The sequence below is a fragment of the Perognathus longimembris genome, chromosome 28, assembly GCF_023159225.1.
Source record: "Perognathus longimembris pacificus isolate PPM17 chromosome 28, ASM2315922v1, whole genome shotgun sequence".
Taxonomy (NCBI): domain Eukaryota; kingdom Metazoa; phylum Chordata; class Mammalia; order Rodentia; family Heteromyidae; genus Perognathus; species Perognathus longimembris.
In genome coordinates, this window is record NC_063188.1 from 24,458,349 (window position 1) to 24,483,264 (window position 24,916).

At 35.4% G+C, this 24,916-nt stretch overlaps 1 protein-coding gene across 1 annotated transcript in view; it reads right to left on the reverse strand.

The window, feature by feature from the left end:
* Positions 1-2,087: 2,087 nt before the first annotated feature.
* The window catches only part of LOC125342978 (double-strand-break repair protein rad21-like protein 1), a 24,460-nt gene continuing 1,631 nt past the window's right edge, over positions 2,088-24,916 (reverse strand). Inside the window, exons 2-11 of the mRNA XM_048335319.1 lie at positions 19,175-19,282; positions 17,893-18,000; positions 17,121-17,228; positions 16,325-16,432; positions 15,529-15,636; positions 13,229-13,333; positions 12,589-12,699; positions 8,785-8,906; positions 4,194-4,271; positions 2,088-2,276 (exon numbers count right to left, since the gene is read on the reverse strand). Of these exons, the coding sequence (XP_048191276.1) occupies positions 2,088-2,276; positions 4,194-4,271; positions 8,785-8,906; positions 12,589-12,699; positions 13,229-13,333; positions 15,529-15,636; positions 16,325-16,432; positions 17,121-17,228; positions 17,893-18,000; positions 19,175-19,282 (1,145 nt within the window). The remainder of the gene's footprint in view (positions 2,277-4,193; positions 4,272-8,784; positions 8,907-12,588; positions 12,700-13,228; positions 13,334-15,528; positions 15,637-16,324; positions 16,433-17,120; positions 17,229-17,892; positions 18,001-19,174; positions 19,283-24,916) is intronic.

Here is a 24,916-nt window from a genome sequence, read left to right on the forward strand (position 1 = left end):
GACCAAGTAAAAGGTTTAGATCTCTTAAGCACCTAATTCTGCATTAGAAAGTTAACTGATGATACATTTTATGTATCATAATGCTTACTTAAATTATGTTCATCCTCTTTATATTTAAAGCTTAAAGCCAAACTCAAGAAAGTCATGCAACCACTATATACTTAGCAGTAGAAATTTCTTGAGATTCCCATAAAATATTTTGGGGATCTCTTCTTGTTTGCTATTTCCTGCTAGTTAGGACATAATATTTTCCAGGTATTTCTTCTTGAAATGTTCCTAAAACAAGAGAGCTCTTTCACCACTATTATTCTCATCTAAAATAGTGTTTGTCAATGAAGAATTCTCATGATCATCTGAAGTGATTCAGAAGAGAATCAGTGTTTAGTTGCAGTGTAAGATGCAACAGGTAAATATAAGCACAGAACAAAATAAAATTATTCGCAAGAAATTAGTAATTTTGTTTGAATTGCACTAACGCAGAAATACTTAAAATTCCTTTTAGTCTCAAAATCCATTTTTATTCTTAATCTGAATGTGCATCCCTATGTCCCACTGAATGCACTGATAAAACCACGTTTCCGGAAGCTCCTTGAGAATTCTGAAGAGTGAATACCTGCAGGCAATTTGAGAAGAATCCAGAACTTGATGAAACAAACAGTGGTGAGTTTATCATTTTTTGTTCCCTATCAATTTTTTTCCCTCACAGGTCTGAGTCAAGGATGAGGAAAGGAGACTTCTGATGCCTACAGTAAGGGAAATTATTTTTCTGTTTTGTATGTTTTGTATGTCTTTTCCATTTTCTCACAACTCAAGTCATCTTGCAGTGGTAGACTGCAACAACAGGGAACCACAGGTACCAGAAATTCTAAGGGGGGACACAATTCTTTAGAGTGGCTATGGTCCTGAGGGAGTTTAGAATTTAGTACCTGCTGATTTTTGTCTCCTTTGATCTTCCCTTCACCTTATTTCATATGCACATGAAATTGTGAGAATTAGAATAAAGCCAGTCTATTTTCAGGTTTTTGATGAATCCCAAAGAGGAAAAGCCAGGTAATGATAATGATATAAACTGTATTTTCAGTTACTATTAAAAGCCCAAAACAAAGAATCATGAAACAGCAGTCCGAAAAACAATGCATTTATTATATAGGAATAATAATTTGAGTAATTATAAATTTCCCCTCACAGACTTTGGATGGCAGAAGGTATTAGAATAAATTTAACAAATTTCCAAAAGAGAAGAGCTATCAACAGGATTTCATACATTTCCAAGGTATCTTTCAGGTATAAAAGTAAAATGAGCACATTTTCAGGTAACAGAAACTTTAGAGAATTCATTGCCAGCATAACTGCTTTAAGGGAACTGCTGAAGAACAATCTTCACATAAAAAGGGAAATTTTGCTAAAAGGAAACTTGTAACACCAAAAAGGAAAGAAAGGTAACAAAACACATAAATTCAGTACATTCAATAGATAATTTTCATCTTGAATTCTTAAAATACATGTTGTCATTAAAGATTATTGAAACTAGTAATTGTATTGCTGCGTGCTGGGATGTTAATGCATGTAGATGAAATACTTAAGACAATTACAGCATAAAGCAATATGAGTAAAGGAACATGTATAAGGTTTCTATATTTCATATTCAAGGGGGAAAATAGTGCTTATAAGTACAGTATTAAAATTAATTTTATCATTCCTGGAGCAGCCATTAATGGTTGAAAGCAAAAGTATGATAAAACACCATAGATAAATTCAAATAAAAATCATTAAAAGCATGTTCTCTGAATTAAAAGGAAGTAGACAGTAATCACATTACTGAAAACTAACAGTAAAATGACCCTTGCAAATTAAAAATCATACAGGCCAAAGAGTAATTCCAAGAGAAATTACAAAATATTTTAACTGAAAAATGTCGAAATACAATGTACCAAAAATAGGCAATACACCTAAATAAGCTCTTGGACTGAAGTAGTCTTTAAAACATATTCTTGAAGGTTTCAGTTATACAAATTTTTAAAAATATATCCTAAACAACCTACACAGAAAAACCAGTGATGACATAGCTTTCATGTTCAGGATTTCCTTCACATGTCGTGGAACCTTGGTCCCACTGTAATTATAATATCTTCATAGGGAGCACTCTGGTTCACCTCAACTGCCTGCTCTTTCTTTAGGAGTAGCAAGCTATAAAAGGTGGCAGCTGCTTGTTTTCGGTTACTGTTCTTGCAGAGCTCCATTAGACTAAAGGACTCCTTCCCTATCTTGTTGGATTCCTGGGAAAATAATTGGAAAATAGAAAAGAAAAAGAAAACAAAACCATTAAAAGTAAAGCAGGCTGTGTTTGTACAATAACCAACAAAATAATGAAAATATTCATAAATGACTCTGTGTTTGTACAATAACCAACAAAATAATGAAAATATTCATAAATGACTATGATATCCTTCAAAAGAGACATACAAATGACACTTTAATAAGCTTAAAACATAACAGATCATTGAGCACAAGTGTAGTTCATTGAAGGGGTTGGAATTTCTTGCAGAAGTAGAAATTTTTTAGTTCAAAATATGTTGGTGAAGTAATACTAGCCAAAATAATCTTACACATTTAATCATAAGTTTTTGCTAGTCCATAACACTTAAGTGACTTAGTAAGTGCAATACTTCATTGTGCTTTATCGCAACCATAGGTCTGGCACAAGGGTAGCAACCTTTAAGAGGTGGTATAGCCAACCTTCATGTATTTTCTATTTTAAGAGGCAGTTGTGGATTGGGTGGCTTTTCCTTCTTCCATTTCAAACCACCTATCCTAAGAGGAGAATATTCTTTAGCTAGTGGTATCTGTGGAAGAGGTGCCACATCATTAATTCACTCTCAAGACTGCAAGCCTACATACAAGCCCTGCCCATATATGTGTAACAGTCTGTCCATTTTTTTTTGCCAGTCCTGGGCCTTGGACTCAGGGCCTAAGCACCTGGCTTCTTTTTGCTCAAGGCTAGCACAATGCCACTTGAGCCACAGCGCCTCTTCTGGCCTTTTCTATATATGTGGTGCTGGGGAATCGAACCCAGGGCTTCATGTATACGAGGCAAGCACTCTAGGGCACTCACTAGGGCATATTCCCAGCTCCAGTCTGTCCATTTTTTAATCTCTTCTTTAAGTAAAAACATAACCAATGATGCACCAGACATTTGAGTGAAATCCCTAACTTTAAATAGCAAAACAAATGAATTCAGAATAATCACTGCAGAAAAAGAATGCAGAGAGCAGAAGAAAGCTGTAACCTTGGAAGTTAAGAGACTTTTTTCTGCATCCATGGAAAATGATGAGGATGAAGGCCAGAGAAAGCAGATCAATGTTTGTTTGGAAATGAGAACTAGTTAGACAGGGGAGGAATGAAGGGGCTATTTTGGATCTTCAAAATGGGGAAACCAAGAAGACAGAAATCTGGGTCCTGACACCTTATCCAGCACAGTTGCATACTAGACTGAACGGTCACCCCAGAGGGAAATAAACTATCTTCTTTAAGTCTAAGATATTTTTGCTGTCTGCACAAACAATCCTGTATCAAACTATTAGAGGTATATCATTTAACTCTGAAAGCTGTGTTTAAACTATCCTGAGATGGGCAATGTAACTAAGATAAATGTTCACTTTCTACTAAAAGAAGAAATAAAATTTAAACCCACAATATCAAGAAAGAACAGTAAAACGTACTAACTAAAAACATGGACATAAATACTGAAATACTATAGTTATGTCTGGTGAGCAGGACTTAGGGTTAAAGAAGGTGGGATAAATAACTTTGGCCTATCCTTTTCAGAAAGTAAAGTATGATAGCATAATACACCTGACAGCATAGTACTATTGAACATTCATTTTGATAAAATATAAGTTAAAGTATTGCAGGACTATCCTGACTTATCACTTTTAACCTGTTATGACTTCCATATTTAGAAATAGTTTATTTTTTTTGCAAAAACAAGATTGAGACATAGAAAAAATGTCTGCGGACTTAAGGGTGACTTAGAAGGCAGTAAGAAGTTGCTGGTACCAGACCCAAACATCTATACTTAGCAGTAGGTACATAACTCAAAATCATCTCACACTAAGAGAAGCTGTTTTGTTATCATAAATGTATAGGTATTGGGAGTCAATAATTTATTTTTTTAAATTAACCCTATATCTTACCTGTAATGTACTTAACAACTCTTCTGCTGTTCCGTTCGATTTCTCTGCTGTCATGTTTTGGTCAATGGCCATTGGCTCCTGTTTGAATGATAAATAAAAACATCATATAAGCAACACTCACTGCATATTTACTATTTGCAAAACATAGTGTTAGCTGCTATAAGAAACACAACTGTAATACTGAATCCTGCCAAATAATGGAGAGAACAAAATTAATGCAAATATAGTCAAATATAAGTCAATTTGAACTGATTTACTTATAGTCCCTCTTCTAATAAGGGGTTCCAAATGGGAGATGCTGCTGTCTTTATTAGCAATGCATCCCAGGGCAAGTTCCCTTCTGTATTTCAGAAAGTAAACTTGGAAGAGAACCATTTTCACCTAGGACTCTCCTAGTTCTTATCAATCTATTTTTGAAAGGAGTACAGAAAACATTCCATCATAAAGACATTTTTCTGAACTTCACTAGTGATACATTTAAATTAGAAATTTAGAAAATAACCTGACAGTTCTACACATCAAATTTCAAACAAGGTATTGACTCTTAACAGTTTTTAAGAATATCTTCAAGACAACATATATTTACCACTTCAGCTGGATAATTTTCTTGGGCTGACATTTTCTCAGAAACTGGATATGGCACTTCCATACCACTCACCTAAGGTAAGTTAGGGAAAGAGAGATAACTCTGCTGGTGGTTATGACAGGAACAATATAATTTCATTAAATACCTTTACGGCATCACACTCATTTCTCAAACTAATTTGAAGCACCACCCACGTTGTCAAAATGTTATTTCTGGGATATCCCAGAGAGGCAGCACCTGATTGAAATAGTTCTTTGTTCCCCATGCCGTTCAGAAGGGATGAACTTCCCTCATGACTTGCTGTCCCTTTCCTTTTCAATTCCCACTCCACTGCAGATCTCACATCAGAAGCCCATAGGGCAGTGCTGCTGACATCCTGTAATGGTGGAGCATTTCCTAGTTCTGATCTCCTACCTCTAGTCTCAGGCCCAGTACTAGGTAGCAGAAGAAAGACACCTGCCGAGGTGTCACCCCAGAAGGACTGAGAGAGGAGAGAGGGGCACTGCCACCCTACCCAGGGCCAGGGCAGGATGGCTGCCACCACTGCTGAAGCTGTCACTGACACCAGTTAAGAAAAGATTGTGTCCTCTCAGAGGGAGCAAAGACATAAAGGAAGAAAGAAAAAGAGAAAGCCACAAATTCTACATGTACCATACTTCTTCCCCTGCACTGCTTAAAAAAAAACTTTATTGTAAAGGTGATGTGTAGAGGGTTACAGTTACACATGTCAGCTATTGAGTACATTTCCTTTTTGAACAGTGTCACCCCTCCCTCATTTTCTCCCTCCAAACTGCCCTCCCAAATTGTATACTTCATTTCCAACATAGTATTTATTGAGATTCACTGCCGAATTACTTCACCCTTTGTCCCACCATTTCTGTGCTTCCACGTCCCCTCCCCAAATCAGATAAACTTACATACAAGACAAAAGGTATAAACATAAAAAAGTGACAAAGGTAAAATAAAAACCTCTTGTTTCCAAGAAAGCCCTTTCTTGGAGTTTATTTTGATAAGCATCACATTATATGATCATATGCACATAGCTATTAAGCCCTTGTGATGCTCTCCAAAGAATATCTTCCTTTGGTCTCACTGTGAATGTTTATTGTGTTGTTTAATTAATCATGTCTAAATATAATTTTTGTTTTTGCTATCCATAGGGTTTATTTGCAGATATACGGGTACATTCTAATTATTACAGATGAGGGAAACCATGCAGCCTATGTTTCTTTGGGTCTGCCTTACTTCACATCATATATTTTTTCTAATTTTTCCATTTCTTTAAAATAGGGCAATGTCATTCTTTCTGATGGAAACTTGGAATTTTATTGTGTATATATACCACAGTTTCTTGATCCATTCCACTGAGTGGCATCTAGGTTGATTCCATATCTTAGCTATGGTAAACAATGCTGCAATGAACATGGCTGGTGGCTTTAGTGTGGCCTGGTTTGTGTTCATTGGATAAATGTCCAGGAGTGGGATTGTTGGACCACAGGTAAACTCTATGTATAGTCTTTTAAGGAAACTCCATACTGCTTTCCAGTTGAACAATTTTACATGCCCACCAACAGTATAGTAGTGTTACCTTTTGGCCACATCCCCACCAGCATCTGTTATTGTTAGTTTTCTTGATAATGGCCATTCTAACTGGGGTGAGGTGGAATCAAATGGTTGTTTGGGTTTGCATTTTTTTTATGACCAAAGATATCAAACATCTCATCATGTGTCTATTGGCCATTCTTACTACTTCTGAGCTCTCTTTAAGTCTCTAGACCATTTATTAACTGGGTTATTGTTTATCTGAGGATTTTTTTTCTAGGAGTTTAATTTTTTGAACTCTAGTATATTTTATATATGAGGCCTCTGTCTGATGCTTAGCTAGTAAAAATCTTCTGTTACTCAGTAGGCTTTCTATTCATCTTGCTATGTCCTTTGTCATGCAAAAGCTCCTCAATTTTATGAATTCCTATTGATCCAATCTTTCTTTGATTTGTTATGATTCTGAATCTTTGGTTAGGAAGTTTTGACCTGTGCCAAGGAGCCCTAGTGTTTCTCCTCATCCTTCCTGTAATATTTTCAGGGTATTTGGTCTTACATTGATGTCTTTGATCCATTTGGAATTGAATCTGGTGCAGGGTGATATATAAGGATCTAGCTTCAGTTTTCTGCATGTACATAGACAATTCTGCCAGCACCATCTGTTGAAGGGGCTGTCTTTCTTCAATCCTGTGTTTTTGGCTCCCTTATCAATGATTAGGTCGCTATACATTTGTAGGTTCATTTCTGGGTCTGCTATTCTGTCCCATTGGTCCTCAGGCCTATTCTTGTGCAAGTGTAAAGCTGTTTTTATTACTACAGCTTTGTTACAGAGTTTGAGGGTTGGTACTGATGTTCCTCCAGCACTGTTCTTCCTGCTACAGATTGTTTTTGCTATTCCTGGTCTTCTATTATTTCATATGAATTTTTGGGTTGCTTCTTTTATATCATTGAAGAATGTTGTTGTCCTACATGCTTTAAAGCCTGAAAGCTCCTTTCCATTTATAACCTATCTCTAAGCTCCATTCTCTAACTGCTCTCCTTGATCTTGATTAAGAGCTTCCTCTTGCACTGTTTCCTTGAATTCTCACTAAAGCTTTTTGAAAGTTTAGTGAATACAAGGAAGTGTATTTTGTTCTTCACGTATTTATGGCACCTCATCATGTCTGAATTTTCTACATTTTAGGTGTTCTCAAGTTTGCAGTTAGTGCACATGAAAGTTCTGTTTTATAAAGGTTTGAAAAGATGAATCAGAGTGAATATTTTTGTGCACCTTCAAACTGTGTTCTGAAACATCACGTGTGTGTGCATGTTTGTCCAATGTTTTGAAAACAAATACAAGTGGAAGTAAAATTTTTAAGCACAGTATAGGATGAAGAAGGAAAACTCAGTAGATGTGGAACATTGACCTCTCTGTGTCTATGTTAAGCACATGGCAATAACCTATTTTGTTCATATGTCTACTATGAGAACTGCACTCATATTTCCCTCCCTGATAAATTACAAAATTAAAATGGCTGCCTAATCCTGATTAGGTGCTTGTTAAAAATGTCCAAGTTAGTACAAATGAGGGATAGTAACAGGAAGCCACTGTTGTTAGTATCTAGTGAAATATGAAATATTGAATGAAACACATTCTGTTTATGTGCTGTGGGACTAGATTTCTACCTTAGACTCTCAGTTCCAATGTGAGTTAACTGAATTCCCTGTGTAGTTATAAAAATACAATGAGGTTGGAAAACACCAGAAAAGCACTGGTTTATTTTTATAGCTTTTTTTTCCAGAGCTGAGGACCAAACTCAGGGCTTTGTACTTGTCAGGCAAGTGCTCTTCTGCTGAGCTAAATCCCCAATCCTGCACTTGTTTATTTTTACATGGCATATTTTTCCACCAGGAAAGTGACCATTGAGAAAACATTTTAAAACATGTTTCCAACCATGTCTTCAAATATCTATGCTTTCTGAAAAAAAAGTTTTCATGCAAAAATTTCTACAAATTAAGTTTTTGCTATAATCATTGAATTTGAGATATTCTTTCAAATTACAATTCAAGATCATTGATAGATCTAAACCATATTATCTTAGGGAAAAATAGTGAATCTAGGATGAAAAACAAAACACAGGTTTACTGACTAGAGTCCAAAAATATTTGTGACATACTAAATGGGGGAACTAGTGGATTTTCTACTCATAAAAAGATACAGTAATTATTCCTTGAATATATCATGCAAAATGCTGTTTCAGTGTGAAGATACTTAATTTGTGTCTCACTAATGTAACCTAGAGAATATTGCATTGCAGATGAAAATCATGTATTATCCTTCAAAACTGCTACTTAGTCAAGAAATTGCAGAATAATAAGACATTAAACATGCACTTGCAAATGTTAAGAGATCTATCAAAATCCAAACATTTCTTCACTATAGCTATTCTGGAAAGTATTTTCTGATTCTCCTCATTATCTCACCTCAGCTGGTAGGTTGTTGACCTCTTCAACATAGCTGTCTGTAAGTACAGACGTTGTAACATTCTCAGTTTGGGGATGATTCCACTCTTCCTGGATATTTGATATTTCCATCGTGGAGGTCTCTGAAGTAACAATAAAGTAAAGAATATTTCACCAACACATTTTCAGATTGGAATTAGGATATGATTGTTACTAAGAAGACTTCAGGTAGACAATTTGGAACCCAAGAATACAGGCAAGGAGTTCTCAAACTTTTTGGAGGCTCCTCGAAGTCTCACATATTCATCTTCCCCTTCCCTTCTCTGACTCTCATCACTGCACTCCCCATCTTCTGCCCACCATCCCCTCCACACTCACACAGTTATGTACAAGACATCATGGTCAGTTCAAGCTCACCAGGGTGTATTGTTCAGTAGATTTTTAAATTGTAAAGGTGATGTAGAGAGGAGTTACATAAGTCAAGTAATGAGAATATTACTTTTTGAACAGTGTCATCCCTTCCCTCATTTTCTCCAAAATTTTCTCCTCCTGACACCCCCCACCCCGCCCCCCCCCACACCCTGGTCAGTACATTTTAATGCCTTCACATAACCGGATAGTAACTCATCACATAAGTTGCTTTAGGGTAGATGGCAGTAGCTATGTCTCAAGTTAATAGTTTTATTTCAATGTTACCCCTATGTAACTTTTCTTGTTAAGTTCTATACAGTGAAACATCTTATCAGACAGAAGTAGTTTTTGAAAGTTTGTGAATACTGCTTTGAGGAAGGAAAAGATAAGAAAGAATGCCTGAAAACAGCCTATAAACAGCTCATCTTGTTTCTGTGTGTGTGTGTGTGTGTTTCTAGGGTTTAACTCAGTAAATGGTGCTCGCTAGGTTAGTGTTCTATCACTTGAGCCATGCCCCCTACCCCTGGTTTTTGCTAGTTATTCTGAAGATTATTTCTCTCCAGGCTGGCTATGAACCATGATCCTTCAAATATCAGCTTCCTGACCAGAATGACAGGTGTGAGCCACTGTGAAATAGCTCTATTTCAGTTTTTTAAATTAACCCAAAGTCAGGAAAATGCAATAACAAATTAACTCTTTAAAATACCTTTCTAGGCTGGGGATATAGCCTAATGGCAAGAGTGCCTGCCTCGGATACACGAGGCCCTAGGTTTGATTCCCCAGCACCACATATACAGAAAACGGCCAGAAGCGGCGCTGTGGCTCAAGTGGCAGAGTGCTAGCCTTGAGCGGGAAGAAGCCAGGGACAGTGCTCAGGCCCTGAGTCCAAGGCCCAGGACTGGCCAAAAAAAAAAAAATACCTTTCTAAGTGTAGCATTTACTACTGAAAGTATAGGACTAGATTCTAGTTTCATTCTGAAGTGTAAAATAGGATTATTGATCCCACAAGGTTCTGCGTTTCATCAACAGAATTAGGAAGTTTTACCAAATGTGGTTTGGTCTTCATCTAGTTGCAGTGCTGACCATCCACTGTCAGGTCTAACGAGAATAGTTGCTGTTATGCTTCTTTCAAACAACTGTAAAAACATAATTTTATTTCTTGTTTTTGTATTCATAATGCAGTGCAACAAGACACAAGCATACATGCTCTAATGACAAAGCTATAATTCATATTCAACAAGTTAATTTAAAATGAAGTTTGTTGTCTTGCAATTCTACTTCTGTTTTTGATATAGATTCACTTGTTTACAAGCAGATATTGCACTTATGTAAATAATGAAAACTATTACCATTCTCAATTTGCTATGGCCCAAATTGGTTGCAGGAGTTGATAGAAGAACACGTGGTTTTGACTTCTCCTTCCATATCATTAGTTGTGGTGTAGGAGGTGCCTCTGTCACACGCGGGGTTATTTCGGAGTAATAAAACTGTTCACGTATTTCTTCCCGACTCAGCTTCTTGACTTCATCTATTATTAATTTCTTCCTTTTGATTTTCCTTTTCCGACGAGTGACTAAATATAAGGAATTAGCACAAGTGTGATTAATTGTACTGTCTAATAAAATGATCTTCTAAATACCATATATTAAAGAAATGTATGTCACAATAGCTGCACATTGCATTCAGAAGAAAATACTTCTTGGGCTGGGAATATGGCCTAGTGGCAAGAGCGCTTGCCTCCTACACATGAAGCTCTCGGTTCAATTCCCCAGCACCACATATATGGAAAATGGCCAGAAGGGGCGCTGTGGCTCAGGTGGCAGAGTGCTAGCCTTGAGGGGGAAGAAGCCAGGGATGGTGCTCAGGCCCTGAGTCCAAGGTCCAGGACTGGCCAAAAAAAAAAAAAAAAAGAAGAAAATACTTCTTGTCTTTGAAAATATGTTTTGCAATTTTTTTTAGAGTATCTGAAAAGGCAAGAACTAATATTTTTTTAAAGTTTTTGCTTAAAAGTGCTTATGAGGGATTTGGTTGACTGCTAGGTAGACACCTGACCAAACATGGAACAGGGGTTATGTTGAACAGGGAGGTTAACCTATCTGAACGTCCTATAAAAAGCAAATCTAAGAGAATAACTTTTTGAAATATTAATTTGTATTGCCATATTGTAATTTTCCTCCCCTACTGAAATTCACATACCAATTCAAAGTAGGTAACTCAATGCATTCGATTTAACCACTTTGGAGAAATTTTATTAGGAGAAAGAAGAAAGTCAAGCTTTTCAGTAGTAAAGCTGAATATAGGGTGAGTAGACTAGATTTCCCTGATGAAGATCTGAATTTAGATTATTCCAAGAGGAACAGTAATGTGTTTGTTGATGTGCTTTAGTAAAATGCAAGGAACATGGTAAAACTGCAATGGGCTGGCTAGGACAGTTGGCACAACTACAAACTGGTAAGGCTACTTACGGATTTTACTTCCCTCTTTTTACTCCATCCCCAAGCTTTGACACTAAAATGGCTCAAAAGCCAAGGTTCACATTTTTATACAGTAAGAAAAAACTCTAGTGCTTTTTCTTGCATTTCTTCATTTATGAGCAAATATTCATATCGATATATTACTTAAATTAGAAAGTTCTATACATTGGATTAATACTACTTATTCCTAAACACATATGTTACAGGCTAAATGTTAGAAAGTATTGTGCTTCCTCGGGTTATCCTTTCATTCTGCCATGTAATACATTAATAGTATATGTATTCATCTGAATCAGATTCAAACGTTTTTGGAGTTTCAAGATAGGGCCTTACGGGCTGGGGATATGGCCTAGTGGCAAGAGTGCTTGCCTCATATACATGAGGCCCTGAGTTCAATTCCCCAGCACCACATATACAGAAAATGGCCAGAAGTGGCGCTGTGGCTCAAGTGGCAGAGTGTTAGCCTTGAGCAAAAAGAAGCCAGGGACAGTGCTCAGGCCCTGAGTCCAAGCCCCAGGACTGGCCAAAGAAAAAAAAAAAATAGGGCCTTACTACAGCCCAGAATGGTCTCAAACTCACTATGTAGCCCAGGCTGATCTTGAACACAAATCCTTCTGCCTCAGCCTTATGGTTCTGGGAATGCAAATGAATACTACCAAGCTTGGCATAGATTGAAATTTCTCAAAGGCAGAAACTGTGCTCCTATTAGTCCCGTGTATAACAAATAGTAATATTTTTAAATGTCTTCAAAAGCTCAGCTTTAAATTTTCCAGTTTTCTGAACTGGATATATGATTTGGATAGGAATGAATTTAATGAAAGAATTATTTCAAGCTTTCCTACTGTATTATAGCTGTTATTATCACAGTGACTACCTTGCATTATATTTCATGGATTACTAACACATCCAAAATAAAAATAGGAACATGAATTTTTCTAACCTGCAACATCAGGTGGGTCAAGACTGCATCCTTCTTCTTCAGTAAATAATAGGTTTCTATTCACTTTTCCATCTTTAGGTAGACGTACGTCATCTGGATCATCAGAGTCAACTAGTATCATAAAAGAAAATATAAAATATATGGTTATATTGCAAGGTAGAGGGCTATATAACATATTTAAAAGGAAAACTAACTGAAAATTTACATTGTTGGGACCTTATCTGAATTTCTTAGAATCATTTATTTAATAGAAATAATGAGACTGAGTTATACTTCTTGAACTGAACTAAGTTTTAAATTTTCACAGTTACTGAATTGAACATATGATCTGAACAGGAACAAATGTGATGAAAGAATCATCTTGAACTTCCTTCACACTGTTCTTCAGTATTACAAGTGCTATTACTATATTAACTACCTTTTATAATGTTTCCTGGATTGTTCATACACAAGATAAATGAACATATCAAAGACAAAAATAAGAACATAGAAGGGAAAATTGGGGGAAGTGAAGGAAGAGGTGACATTGTCAAAAAATAATTGCACTCATTGCCTGACTTATGAAATGGTGATCCCTCTGTACAACACCTTAAAATAGCAATAACATTATATTAAAGAATAAAGTATGAATTCCTCTAACCTGGAAAATTATATGGGTCACCAGTAACTCTTTTTTCTTCAGTTAATAGTTTTTCATCCAATTTTTCATTATTTAGTAGACATACCACATCTGGATTATCAGGTTCTACAAAATAATTTCATCACAAAAGTAAAATATGTAGTTATGGGTAGGAAGTTACACATGAATATTAAAGTAAAAGTGAATTGAAGATTTACATTGCTGAGATACCTGCATTTCTTACAATTATTTATTTAATAGAGATAATGAGGCTCAGTTTTACTTCTTCAAGTGAGTTGTTTAAAATTTTTTCAGTTCCCAAACTGAATATATGATTTGAATAAGACTAAATATTATGAAAAATCATCTCAACTTCCTTTGCACATTTCTCTTGCTCTGTTATAAATGTTATTACTACACTGACTGTCTTCTATAATGTTTCACAAATAATTCACATAACCCAAAGAAATAAATATTATTATATCAAAGAAAAAATAAAACACAAAACACAAATGTCTCTACCAGATACACCACTTAGGTGAAGAGTAAATCCTTCATCTTCACATGAAAATGCTATTTCATCTTCTGTTCCACTCTTGGATAGAGCTGCATCATGTGGATTTTCTGGTTCTATTAGTATCACATAAAAATAAATAGAAAAATGTGTGATCATATTGCAGGATACAGTACTATCTGTGAATAAAGTGAAAACTTGAGCTTAGTGCCTGTGGACACTATATCCTAGCTAATGAGGAGTCTAAGATCTAAGGATTATGGTTCAAAGCTAGCCCAGACAGGAAAGTCTGTGAGACTCTTATCTCCAATTAAGTACCAAAAAGCCAGTGGAGGTTTAGCTGAAGTGATACAGTACTAGCCTTGAGAAGAAAAAAAAGCACAGAAATACTGCCCAAGCCCTGAGTTCAGACCGAGGACTGGCACAAACACAACAAAAAAAAAAATTTATGGTTGTGTTGCAAGGTTGAAAGCTAAATGAAAATTATAGTGAAAACAAACTGAAGAGTTCTGAGATAGTACCTGAACTTCTTAGAATCATTTATTTAATGGATATAATGACACTCAGTTATACTTCTTCAACTGAATTTACTTTTAAGTTTTTCAGTTCCCAAATTGGGCATATGATTGAACAGGACTAAATATTATGAAACAATCATCTCAAACATACTTTACACTTTTTTCCTGCTTTATTGCTAATGTTATTACTACACTGACTCCTATAATGTTTCATGAATTGGTCACATACAAAGGAGAAATTATAGTGGTATTATGTCAAAGAAAAAGTAAAAAGCAAATGTTGCTGATCTGATATAACATTTGTGGGAACAGTAAAATGGTCATCTTCAGGTGAAAACACTGTTATACCCTCATTTTCACTTTTGGATATAGATGTTTCACCAAGATTATCTATTAATTAATGTCATCATAAAAGTAAATAGACAACTACAAAAGCAATACTTGCAAAACTGTTTGGTGTAAGTGAACTGAACATCTCAGGGGGGGAAAGGGAAAGGGGGAGGGGGGAGGGGGGTATGAAGGGCAAGGTAACAAACAGTACAAGAAATGTATCCAATGCCTAACGTATGAAACTGTAACCTCTCTGTACACCAGTTTGATAATAAAAATTTGGAAAAAAAGTAAATAGAAATGCATATGACAATATTATGGGGCACAATACTACATGTGAATACAATGAAAATTGAGCCTGGACAATGTGGCACAAGCCTATAATCCTGTCTGTTCAAGAGGTAGAGATCTGAGAACTACAGCTCCAAGCTACTCTAGACAAGGAAGTCCATAAAAACACTTATTTCCATTAACTGCCAAAAAAATAGAAGTGGAGGCTTGGTTCAAGTGGTAGAGCACTAGCCTTGAGCAAAAAAGCTAAGAGAAAGGGCCTAGGCCCCATGACTTGCACAAAACACAATAGATATTATGTTGTAAGGTAGAAAGCTAAATAAAAATTAAAGTTAAAACTAAATGAAGATTTACATTCCTGAGATCTTATCTATAACTCTTAGAGTCAGTTAGTTAATAGAGATAATAAAGCTTAGTTACACTTCTTCAACTAAATTGCTTTAAATATTGTAGCTCCCAAACTGGACATACGATTTGAACAGGATTGACTATTATGAGACAATCAGTTCAAACTTTTTTCACACATTTCTTCTGATTTATTACAAATATTCTTACTATACTGGATCTATAATCATTCTTCTATAATCATTCATGAATTATTCACATACCTCAAAGTAATTAAGTTAGTAATGTATTAAACAAAAAACTCCAACACCAATGCCTCTGACCTGATACACCACTTAAGCGAAGAGAAAATCCTGCGTCTTCAAATGAAAATGCTGTTTCATCCTCTTTTTCACTTTTGGATAGAGATGTATCTTCCTCATCATCTAGTTCTATTAATGTCACAATAAAGTAAGTAATCAAACATATGGTTATATTATAGGGTATATTATTATATGCAAATAAAGTGAAAACTTGAGCTGAGTTCCTGTGGCACATGCCTGTAATCCTAGATACTCAAGAGTCTAAGATCTGAGGACTGTGGTTCAAAGCTATCACAGACAAGGAAGTAAGTATATGAAATCCATTTCCAATTAACTACCAAAAAGCTGGAAGTTGAGGTTTGATTCAAGTGGCAGGATGCTAGCCTTGAGCAAGTAAAAAAATGTTAAGAGACAGCACATAGGCCCATATTCAAGTTTCAAGACCAGCACAGAAAAATATATGGTAATGTTGCAAAGTAGAAGACTATATGAAAACTGAAGCAAAAACAAAGTGAAGATTTACATTGCTGGGATCTTGTCTGTATTTCTTAGGATCATTTATTTAATAGAGACAATGAAAAACTCAGTTATACTTCTTAACTGAATTAAGTTTTAAAAATTTCAGTTCCCAAACTGGACATATGATTTCAATAGGATGGAATAGTATGAGACAATCACCTCAAATTTCCATTATACAGTTCCCCTGCTTTGTTACAAGTGTTATTACTACACTGACTCCTTTATGTAATTATTCACATCTCTCAAAGTAATTGTTAGTATTATCTCAAAGAAAAAATTCAGCACCAATGCCTCTGACCTGATAAACCACTTAGGTGAAGAGAAAATCCTGTATCTTCAGATGAAAATACTGTTTCATCCTCTTTTCCACTTTTGGAGACAGATGTATCTTCTTCATTATCTGGTTCTATTAATGTCACCATAAAGCAAATAGTCAAACAGATGGCTATATTATAGGGAACAATACTATATGTGAATAAAGTGAAAATTGGAGTTGAGTGCCAGTGGCACATGCCTGTAATTCTAGCTACTCAAGAGTCAGATTTGAGGATTGTGGTCCAAAGCCAGTCCAGGCAAGGAAGTCCATGAAACTCATTTCCGATTAACTACCAAAAAGCCAGATGGAAGTCAAGATAGTGGTAGGGTGCTAGCATTGAGAAAAAACATTTAAAAAACACCTCAGAGACAGCACTGTGGTCTGGAGTTCAAGTCCCAGGACAAGCACAGAAAAAAAAATATGGTTATTGTTGCAAAGTAGAAGGCTATATGAAAACTGAAGTGAAAATGAAGCAAAGATTTACATTGCTGTGATCTCACCTGCTTTTATTTAATAGTCAAAATGAGAAGCTCAGTTATATTTCTTTAGCTAAATTAAGTTTTTGATATTTAAATTCCCAAACTGGGCATACGGTTTGAACAGGACTGAATATTATGAGACAATCATCTCAAACTTCCTTCACACGTTTCTCCTGCTTTATTACAAATATCATTGCTACACTGACTCCCTTCTATATTTATTCACGAATTATTCACATATCTCAAACTAATTGAGGTAGTATTATATCAAAGAAAAATACAACACAAATGCCTCTGACCTGATTCGCCACTTAGGTGAAGAGAAAATCCTGCATCTTCAGATGAAAATACTGTTTCATCCTCTTTCCCACTTTTGGATACAGATGTATCTTCTGTATTATCTGGTTCTATTAATGTCATCATAAATTAAGAAGTCAAACATATTGTGATTTTCAGGGTACAATACCATATGCAAATAAAGTAAATACTTGAGCAGAGTGCCTATGGCACTTGCTTGTAATCCTAGCTACTCAAAAGTCTGAGATTTGAGCATTATGGTTGGAAGCTAGCCCATGCAAGGAAGGCCATGAAACTTCTATTTTCAGTTACCAAAAGCCAGAAGTAAAGATTTGATTCAAATGTAAAAATATCACAGATAGTGCCCACAACCAGAGTTCAAGATCTAGGAACAGCACAGGGAAAAAAAAGTATAGTTATGTTACAAAGTAGAAGGCTGTATGAAAACTGAAATGAAGATTTACATCGCTGAGATCTCATCTGCATTTCTGAGGCTCATTTACTTAATAGGGACAATGAAAAGTTCAACCATGTCTACTTTTTTAACTGAATTAAGTTTTAGATATTTCAGTTCCAAAACTGGACAGATGATTTGAAAATGACTGAATATTACGAGGTTATCATCTCAAACTTCCTTCACATATTTCTTCTGCTTTATTACAAATGTTATTACTACATTGACTCTCTTCTATAATTATTTATGAACTATCCACATGTTTCAAAGGAATTAACTAGCATTGTATCAAAGAAAAGTACAACACCAATGTCTCTGACCTGATTCATCACTTAGGTGAAGAGAAAATCCTGCGTCTTCAGATGAAAAGGTTGTATCATCCTCTTTTCCACTTTTGGAGACAGATGTATCTTCTGTATTATCTGTTTCTATTAATGTCACCATAAAGTAAGTAGTCAAACATATGGCTATATTATAGGGTACAATGCTATATGTGAATAAAGTGAAAACTTGAGCTGAGTTTTTGTGGCACATGCCTGTAATCCTAGTTATTCAAGAGTCTGAGATCTGAGGATTGTAGTTTGAAGCTAGCCTGGGTGGGAAGTTTGTAAAATACTTATTTCCAATTAACTACCAAAAAGCAGGAAGTCGAGGTTTGATTCAAGTGGTAGGTGCTAGCCTTGAGCAAAAAAGAAAAAAATAATTTCTTAGAGACAGTGCCTAGGCCCAGAGTTCAAATCCCAGGATCAGCACAGGAAAAAAAAAATATGGTTGTGTTACAAAGAAGCTATATGAAAGCTGAAGTGAAAACTAAGTGAAGACTTACATTGCTGAGATCTTGTATGCAATTCTTAGGATCATTTATTTAATAGAGGTAATGAAAAGCTCAGTCAGTTATACTTTTTAAATGAATTGTTTTAAATATTTCAGTTCTCCACATAAGATGATGCTAAGTGAAATGAACTCCATGTTATGGAAACGATTGTTATATCACAGTTGTAACTACTTTCAACGTCCCATCTGTATTTGTAGCTTCTATTATTGATGATGTTCTTGTATCACCTTCCTGTGGTAGTACCTACACTATCTCTGTAATCTTATCTGAGTATATTGGAAACCGTGTATATTGGTATTAGAACTAGGAAATTGAAAGGGAATACCAAATTTGAGAGACACAGGGTAAAAAAATACAAACAACTACAAAAGCAATACTTGCAAAACTGTTTGGTGTAAGTGAACTGAACACCTGGGGGGGGGAAGGGAAAGGGGGAGGAGGGGGGGTATGAGGGAAAAGGTAACAAACAGTACAAGAAATGTATCCAATGCCTAACATATGAAACTGTAACCTCTCTGTATATCAGTTTGATAATAAAAATTTGAAAAAATAAATAAATATTTCAGTTCTCAAACTGAACATATGACATGAACAGAATTAAATATCATGAAACAATCCTCTCAAACTTCCTTCACACTTTCTCCTGCTATATTACAAATGTTATTACTACAGTGACTCCATTCTATATGTTCCATAAATTATTCACATGACTCAAAAAATTAAAGTAGTATTATATAAACAAAAAGTAAAACATGAACGCCTCTGACCTGATACACTTTGTCCTTGAACAGTAGATGCTTCCTTTTCAGATAAAAGTATTATTGCATCCTCTTTTTCACTTTTCGATAAAGATTCATCATCTGGGTTCTCCGATTCTATCAATTAATGTTACCATTAAAGTAAATAAGAAAATATATGGTTATACTGCAGGGTACAACACTATATGTGAATAAAGTAAAAACTTGAAGCAAGCACCTGTGGACCATGCCTGTGGACCAGCTACTTATGAAATTGAGATCAGAAGATAGTGGTTCAAAGCTAGGCTGAGCAGGAAAGTCTATGAGACTCTTATTTCCAATTCACCACCCAAAAGCCAGAAGTAGAGGTTTGGCTTAAGTGGTAGAGCACTATCCTTGAGAAGAAAAAAAAACCTTCAGAGACAGGGCTCAGGCCCTGAGTTCAAGCCCCGGGACCAGTACAGAAAAAAAAATGGTTATATTGCAAAGTAGGATGCTAATTGAAATGAAAACAAATTGAAGACTTACATTGCTGAGATATTATCTGTACTTAGTAGGATCATTTATTTAATAGAGATAATGAAAAGCTCAGTTATACTGCTTCAACTGAACTAAGTTTTCAATTTTTCAGTTACCAAACGGAGCATATGATTTGAACAGAATTAAATAGCATGAAACAATCATCTTGAACTTCCTTCACACTTTTCTCCTGCTTTATTACTAATGTTATTACAACACTGACTTCCTTCTATATGTTTCACATGTTTATGTTTCATGTTTACATAACTTAAAAAAATTAAAGTATTAAAAATTAAAGTATTCAAGTAGTATATCAAAGGAAAAAATAAAACATGAATGCCTCTGACCTGATGTGCTGCTTAGTAGGACAATATATCTTTCTTCATCAGATGAAACTAATATTGTATCCTCTTTTTCACTTTTGGATAGAGTTTCATCATCTGGATTATGTAGCTCTATCGATTAATGTCACCATAAAAGTAAATAAGAAATCATATGGTTATATTAAAGGCACAACACTATATGTGAATAAAGTGAAAACTTGAGCCAAAATCTGATGCACATGCTTGTAATCCTGGCTAATTAAGAAGCCGAGATAGGAGGATTGTCGTTCAAAGGTAGCCTGGGCAAGAACGTCTGTTAGACTCTTACCTCCAGTTAACAACCCTAAAGCCAGAAGTGGAGGTTTGAGTCAGGTGGTAGAGCAGTAGCCCTTAGAAGATAAAAATCTCAGAGAAGGAACCCAAGACCTGAGTTCAAGACCCAGGAAAAGTACAGGAAAAAATAAGGTGATGTTGCAAGATAGAAGACTAGGTATGAATACTAAAATGAAAACTAGTAGAAGATTTACATTGTTGGGATTTCTTTAATAGAGATGAGGCTCAGTTATACTTCTTTAACTGAATTAAGTTTTAAATATCTCACTTCTCAAACTGGACATATGATTTGAACAGAACTGAATATTACAACAATCACCTTGAACTTCCTGCACACTTTGCTCCAGCATTACTACAAATATTATTACTACACTGACTCCCTTCTTTACTGTTCCACAAATCAGTCACAAATCCAGGAGAAATTAAGGTACTAATAACCTTAACCAAAGAAGTGAAAGAACTCCATGAAGAAAACTTTAAAAACCTGGAAAAGTAAGTAAAGGCAGAAATAAGGAAAATGAAAAACCTCCCATGCTCCTGGATTGGGAGGATTAACATTATCAAAATGGCAATATTGCCAAAGGCTATCTACAATTCAATGCAATACCTATCAATATTCCAACACCATTCTTTAATGAAGTAGAGGAAGCAATCCAGAAATTCATATGGAACAACAAAAGACCCCGAATAGCAAAAACAAATAAGTAGAAAGAACAGTGCTAGAGGAATTTCAATACCAAACTTCAAGCTGTATTACAAAGCTATAGTAATAAAAACAGCTTGGTAGTGGCACAAGAACAGGCTTGAGGACCAATGGAACAGAACTGAAGACCCAGAAATGAACCGGCAGAACTATGGCTACTTAATCTTTGATAAAGGAGCTAAAAAATAGGATGGAAGAAAGACAGCTTCTTCAACAAATTGTGCTGGCCAACTGGTTCAACAACTGTAACAAATTAAAACTAGATCCTTATATATTACCCTGCACCAAAATCAATTTCAAATGGATCAAAAACCTTGAAATAAAATCAGATACCCTGAAAACACTACATAAAGGAGTAGGAGAAACACTTGGGCTCCTTGGCACAGGACGAAATTTCCTCAATAAAGGCCCAGAAAAACAACAAATCAAAGAAAGGTTGAACAAATGGGGGACTGCATCAAACTACAGAGTTTCTGCAGGACAAAGGACATAGCTTGCAAGATAAACAGAAAGCCCACAGATTGGGAAAAGACCTCTACCAGCCATACAACGGACAAAGGCCTCATATCTAAAATATACATAGAACTCAAAAAATTAAATTCCTCCAAAACAAATCCTCAAAGAATCAAGAGCCCCCTCAACAAGTGGGCTAAAGACCTAAAAGGAGACTTCTCTGAAGGGAAATGAGAATGGCCAAGAGACACATGAAGTGCTCGACATCACTGGCCATAAAAGAAATGCAAATCAAAACAACATTGAGATTCCACCTCACCCCAGTAAGAATGTCCATTATCAGGAAAACTAACAACAACAAATTCTGGAAGGGATGTGGCCAAAAGGGTACCCTACTTCATTGTTGGTGGGAATGTAAACTTGTTCAACCACTCTGGAAAGCGGTATGGAGGTTGCTCAGAAGGCTAAACATCAAGCTCCTCTACGACCCAGCAGCCCCACTTTTGGGCATTTACCCAAAAGATTACAAGCAAGACCACACTAAAGCCACCAGCAAAACTATGTTCATCGCAGCACAATTTGTCATTGCTAAAATATAGAACCTACCCAGATGCCCCTCAGTAGACGAGTGGATCAAGAAAACGTGGTACATATACACAATGGAATTCTATGCCTCTATCAGAAAGAATGACTCTATGGTTTCCCTCATAGGGAAAATTAGTACATCTCTAGGATAGTCATAGCAGAAGATCACAATAGCCCAATGTATATGCCCTTATGAACACATAAGATGATGCTAAGTGAAATGAATTCCACGTTATGGAAATAAGTGTTATATCATTGCAATTATTTTCAACATGCCATGTGAAACCGTACCCCCCCTTTTTTTTCTCTTGTATTACCTTCCTGTGGTTTCACCCTTGCTATCTGATCTTAGTAACCTGGATACTGTATATACGTGTATAAGAACTAAGGAAGGGAAAGGAAGTACCAAAATGAAGAGACAGGATAAAAAGACAAACAATTCCAAAAGCAGTACTTACAAAACCATTTGGTGTAAACCAACTGTACAACTCATGGGGGGGGGGGTGAGGGAAAAGGGGAGTGGGGAGGTGGAGGGAAAATGAGGGAGAAGGTAACAAGTTGGATAAGAAATGTACTCACTGCCTTACATATGAAACTGTAACCCCTTTGTAATTCACTTTGACAATAAAGGGAAAAAAGAAATTAAGGTAGTGTTATATCAACGAAAAATAAAACATTAGTGCATCTGACATGAAACACTATTACTTCATTGAATAGTTAATTGTTGTCTTCAGATGAAAATGTTTTTGTACCTTCTTTTCCACTTTTGGATAAAGTTGCACCATCTTGATTATCTGCTTCTATTAATTGTCATCATAAAAGTAAATAAAAAACATATGTTTATACTACAGAGTACAACATTATATTTGAATAAAGTGAACTTGAGTCAAGTGCCTGTGGTACATGCCTGTAATCCTAATTACTAAGGAGACTGAGATCTGAGGATTGCAATTCCAAACTAGTCTGGGAAGGAAAGTCTGTGAGATTCTTATCTCCAAGTAAATACCAAAAACCAGAAGTGGAGGTTTGAATCAAGTGGTAGATCACCAGCTCTGAACACACACACACACACACACACACACACACACACACATACCCTAGAAGCTCAGAGACAGCACACCCAGGCCTTCATTTCAAGGGCCAGTACCAGTTCAGAAAAAAATGTGGTTATGTTGCAGGATTGAAAGCAAAATGAAAATTGAAGTAAAAACTAATTGAAAATTTAAATTGCTGAGATTTTATCTGCATTTACTGAAATAATTTATTTAATAGAGATACAAAATCTCAATTATAATTCTCCAACTGAATTAAGTTTTAATTTTGCAGTTCCCAAACTAGACATATTATTGAATAAGACTAAATATTTTGAAACAATCATCTTGAACTTCCTTCATGCTTTTCTCCCACTTTATTCCAAATATTACTACTATGCTAACTACTTTCTATAATATTTCATGGATTACTCACATACATCAATGAAATTAAAGTAGTGTATCAAAGAAAAAATAAAACACAAATGCCTCTGACCTGATGCGCTACTTAGGCGAAGAGTAAATCCTTCATCCACAGATGAACATATTCTTGCATCCTGTTTGTCAGTTTGGCATAGAGATACAGCACCTGTAGTATATGATTGTATTATTTAAAGTCAGCATAAAAGTAAATAGGAAAACAGGGTTATATTGCAGTGTGGAATACTATACATTAAGTGAAGTGAAAACTAATAGAAGGTTTATACTGCTGAGGCCTTATATGAAAGTGTAGAACCATGTATTTAAGAGTGGTAAAGAGGCTCTGATATATTTTCTGGGAGCCACAGTATTTTAGTGAGTCAACTCTATCTTCCTTTTTAAAAAATTGTTATTGTAGAGTTGATATATACAGAGTATTTTAGTTATGCATCAGGTAATGAGTACAATTATTTTTGAACCACTTCCATCACTCTCCTGTTTGTTTTCCCCTCTCATAAGATATCCAGTTCATTTTCCACATAGTGTCTAGTGAGCATCACTCTTGTTTTTGTTCATACTTGTCCCACCTTTTATATATACCCTCCCAAATACAAACAAAATAGCATACAAGATAAAAGGAATAGAAAGCAAAAAACAGCAACAACGCATCTAAAAACATCTCTTGTTTCCTTTTCTTTGAGTTCATTACCTTCGTTTTTTGTACATGCAATGTCTGGCCACAACCATAACAGCAGTGAAAACAATGGTAGCAACTCCAATAAATGAAAGACATAAACATGATATGGATCCTGGAAATATATATTTTATTGAACCACTTACCAATTGATCCACATATATTTTAACTAAGTTTTTACTGGTTAATACTTTTATGCATTTAATTTCTAACATTCAAGTAGAAAGCCAATAAAAGATTAAAAACTATTAGGGATTAATTATGATTTTAATTTTGAAAACAAACTGACTCAAGTCATCTGAGATAACTTTGTAAGGATTTCAAGCTGAGAAATCATCTCACATTTGGAATTTCTCTCAAATTGTATAATGATTATCAAATTATACTATGCGGTTGTTTTTATGACCAGGTAACACATATTATTCTCAGAATATGCAAACATTCTGAAAGAATATTTAAATGTGCTCTCATAGTAAACTCAGTTTTGACAAATACACTTTACTAGAACTTAATCAGCAACCAACTTCCTATTCTATCTTGTCTGGAGTCAGATAAAAGAGTTTGAGGGAAATATTTTTTATAATTTTTCACTGTCCAATATTTCTACTTAAATTCAGAAATTATGAGCTTGAATTTCAGGATCAATATCTTTTCACTTTCTACACACAAAAATACTTCAACATACCTGTTGTTCTATCAGGAAATGTAAGA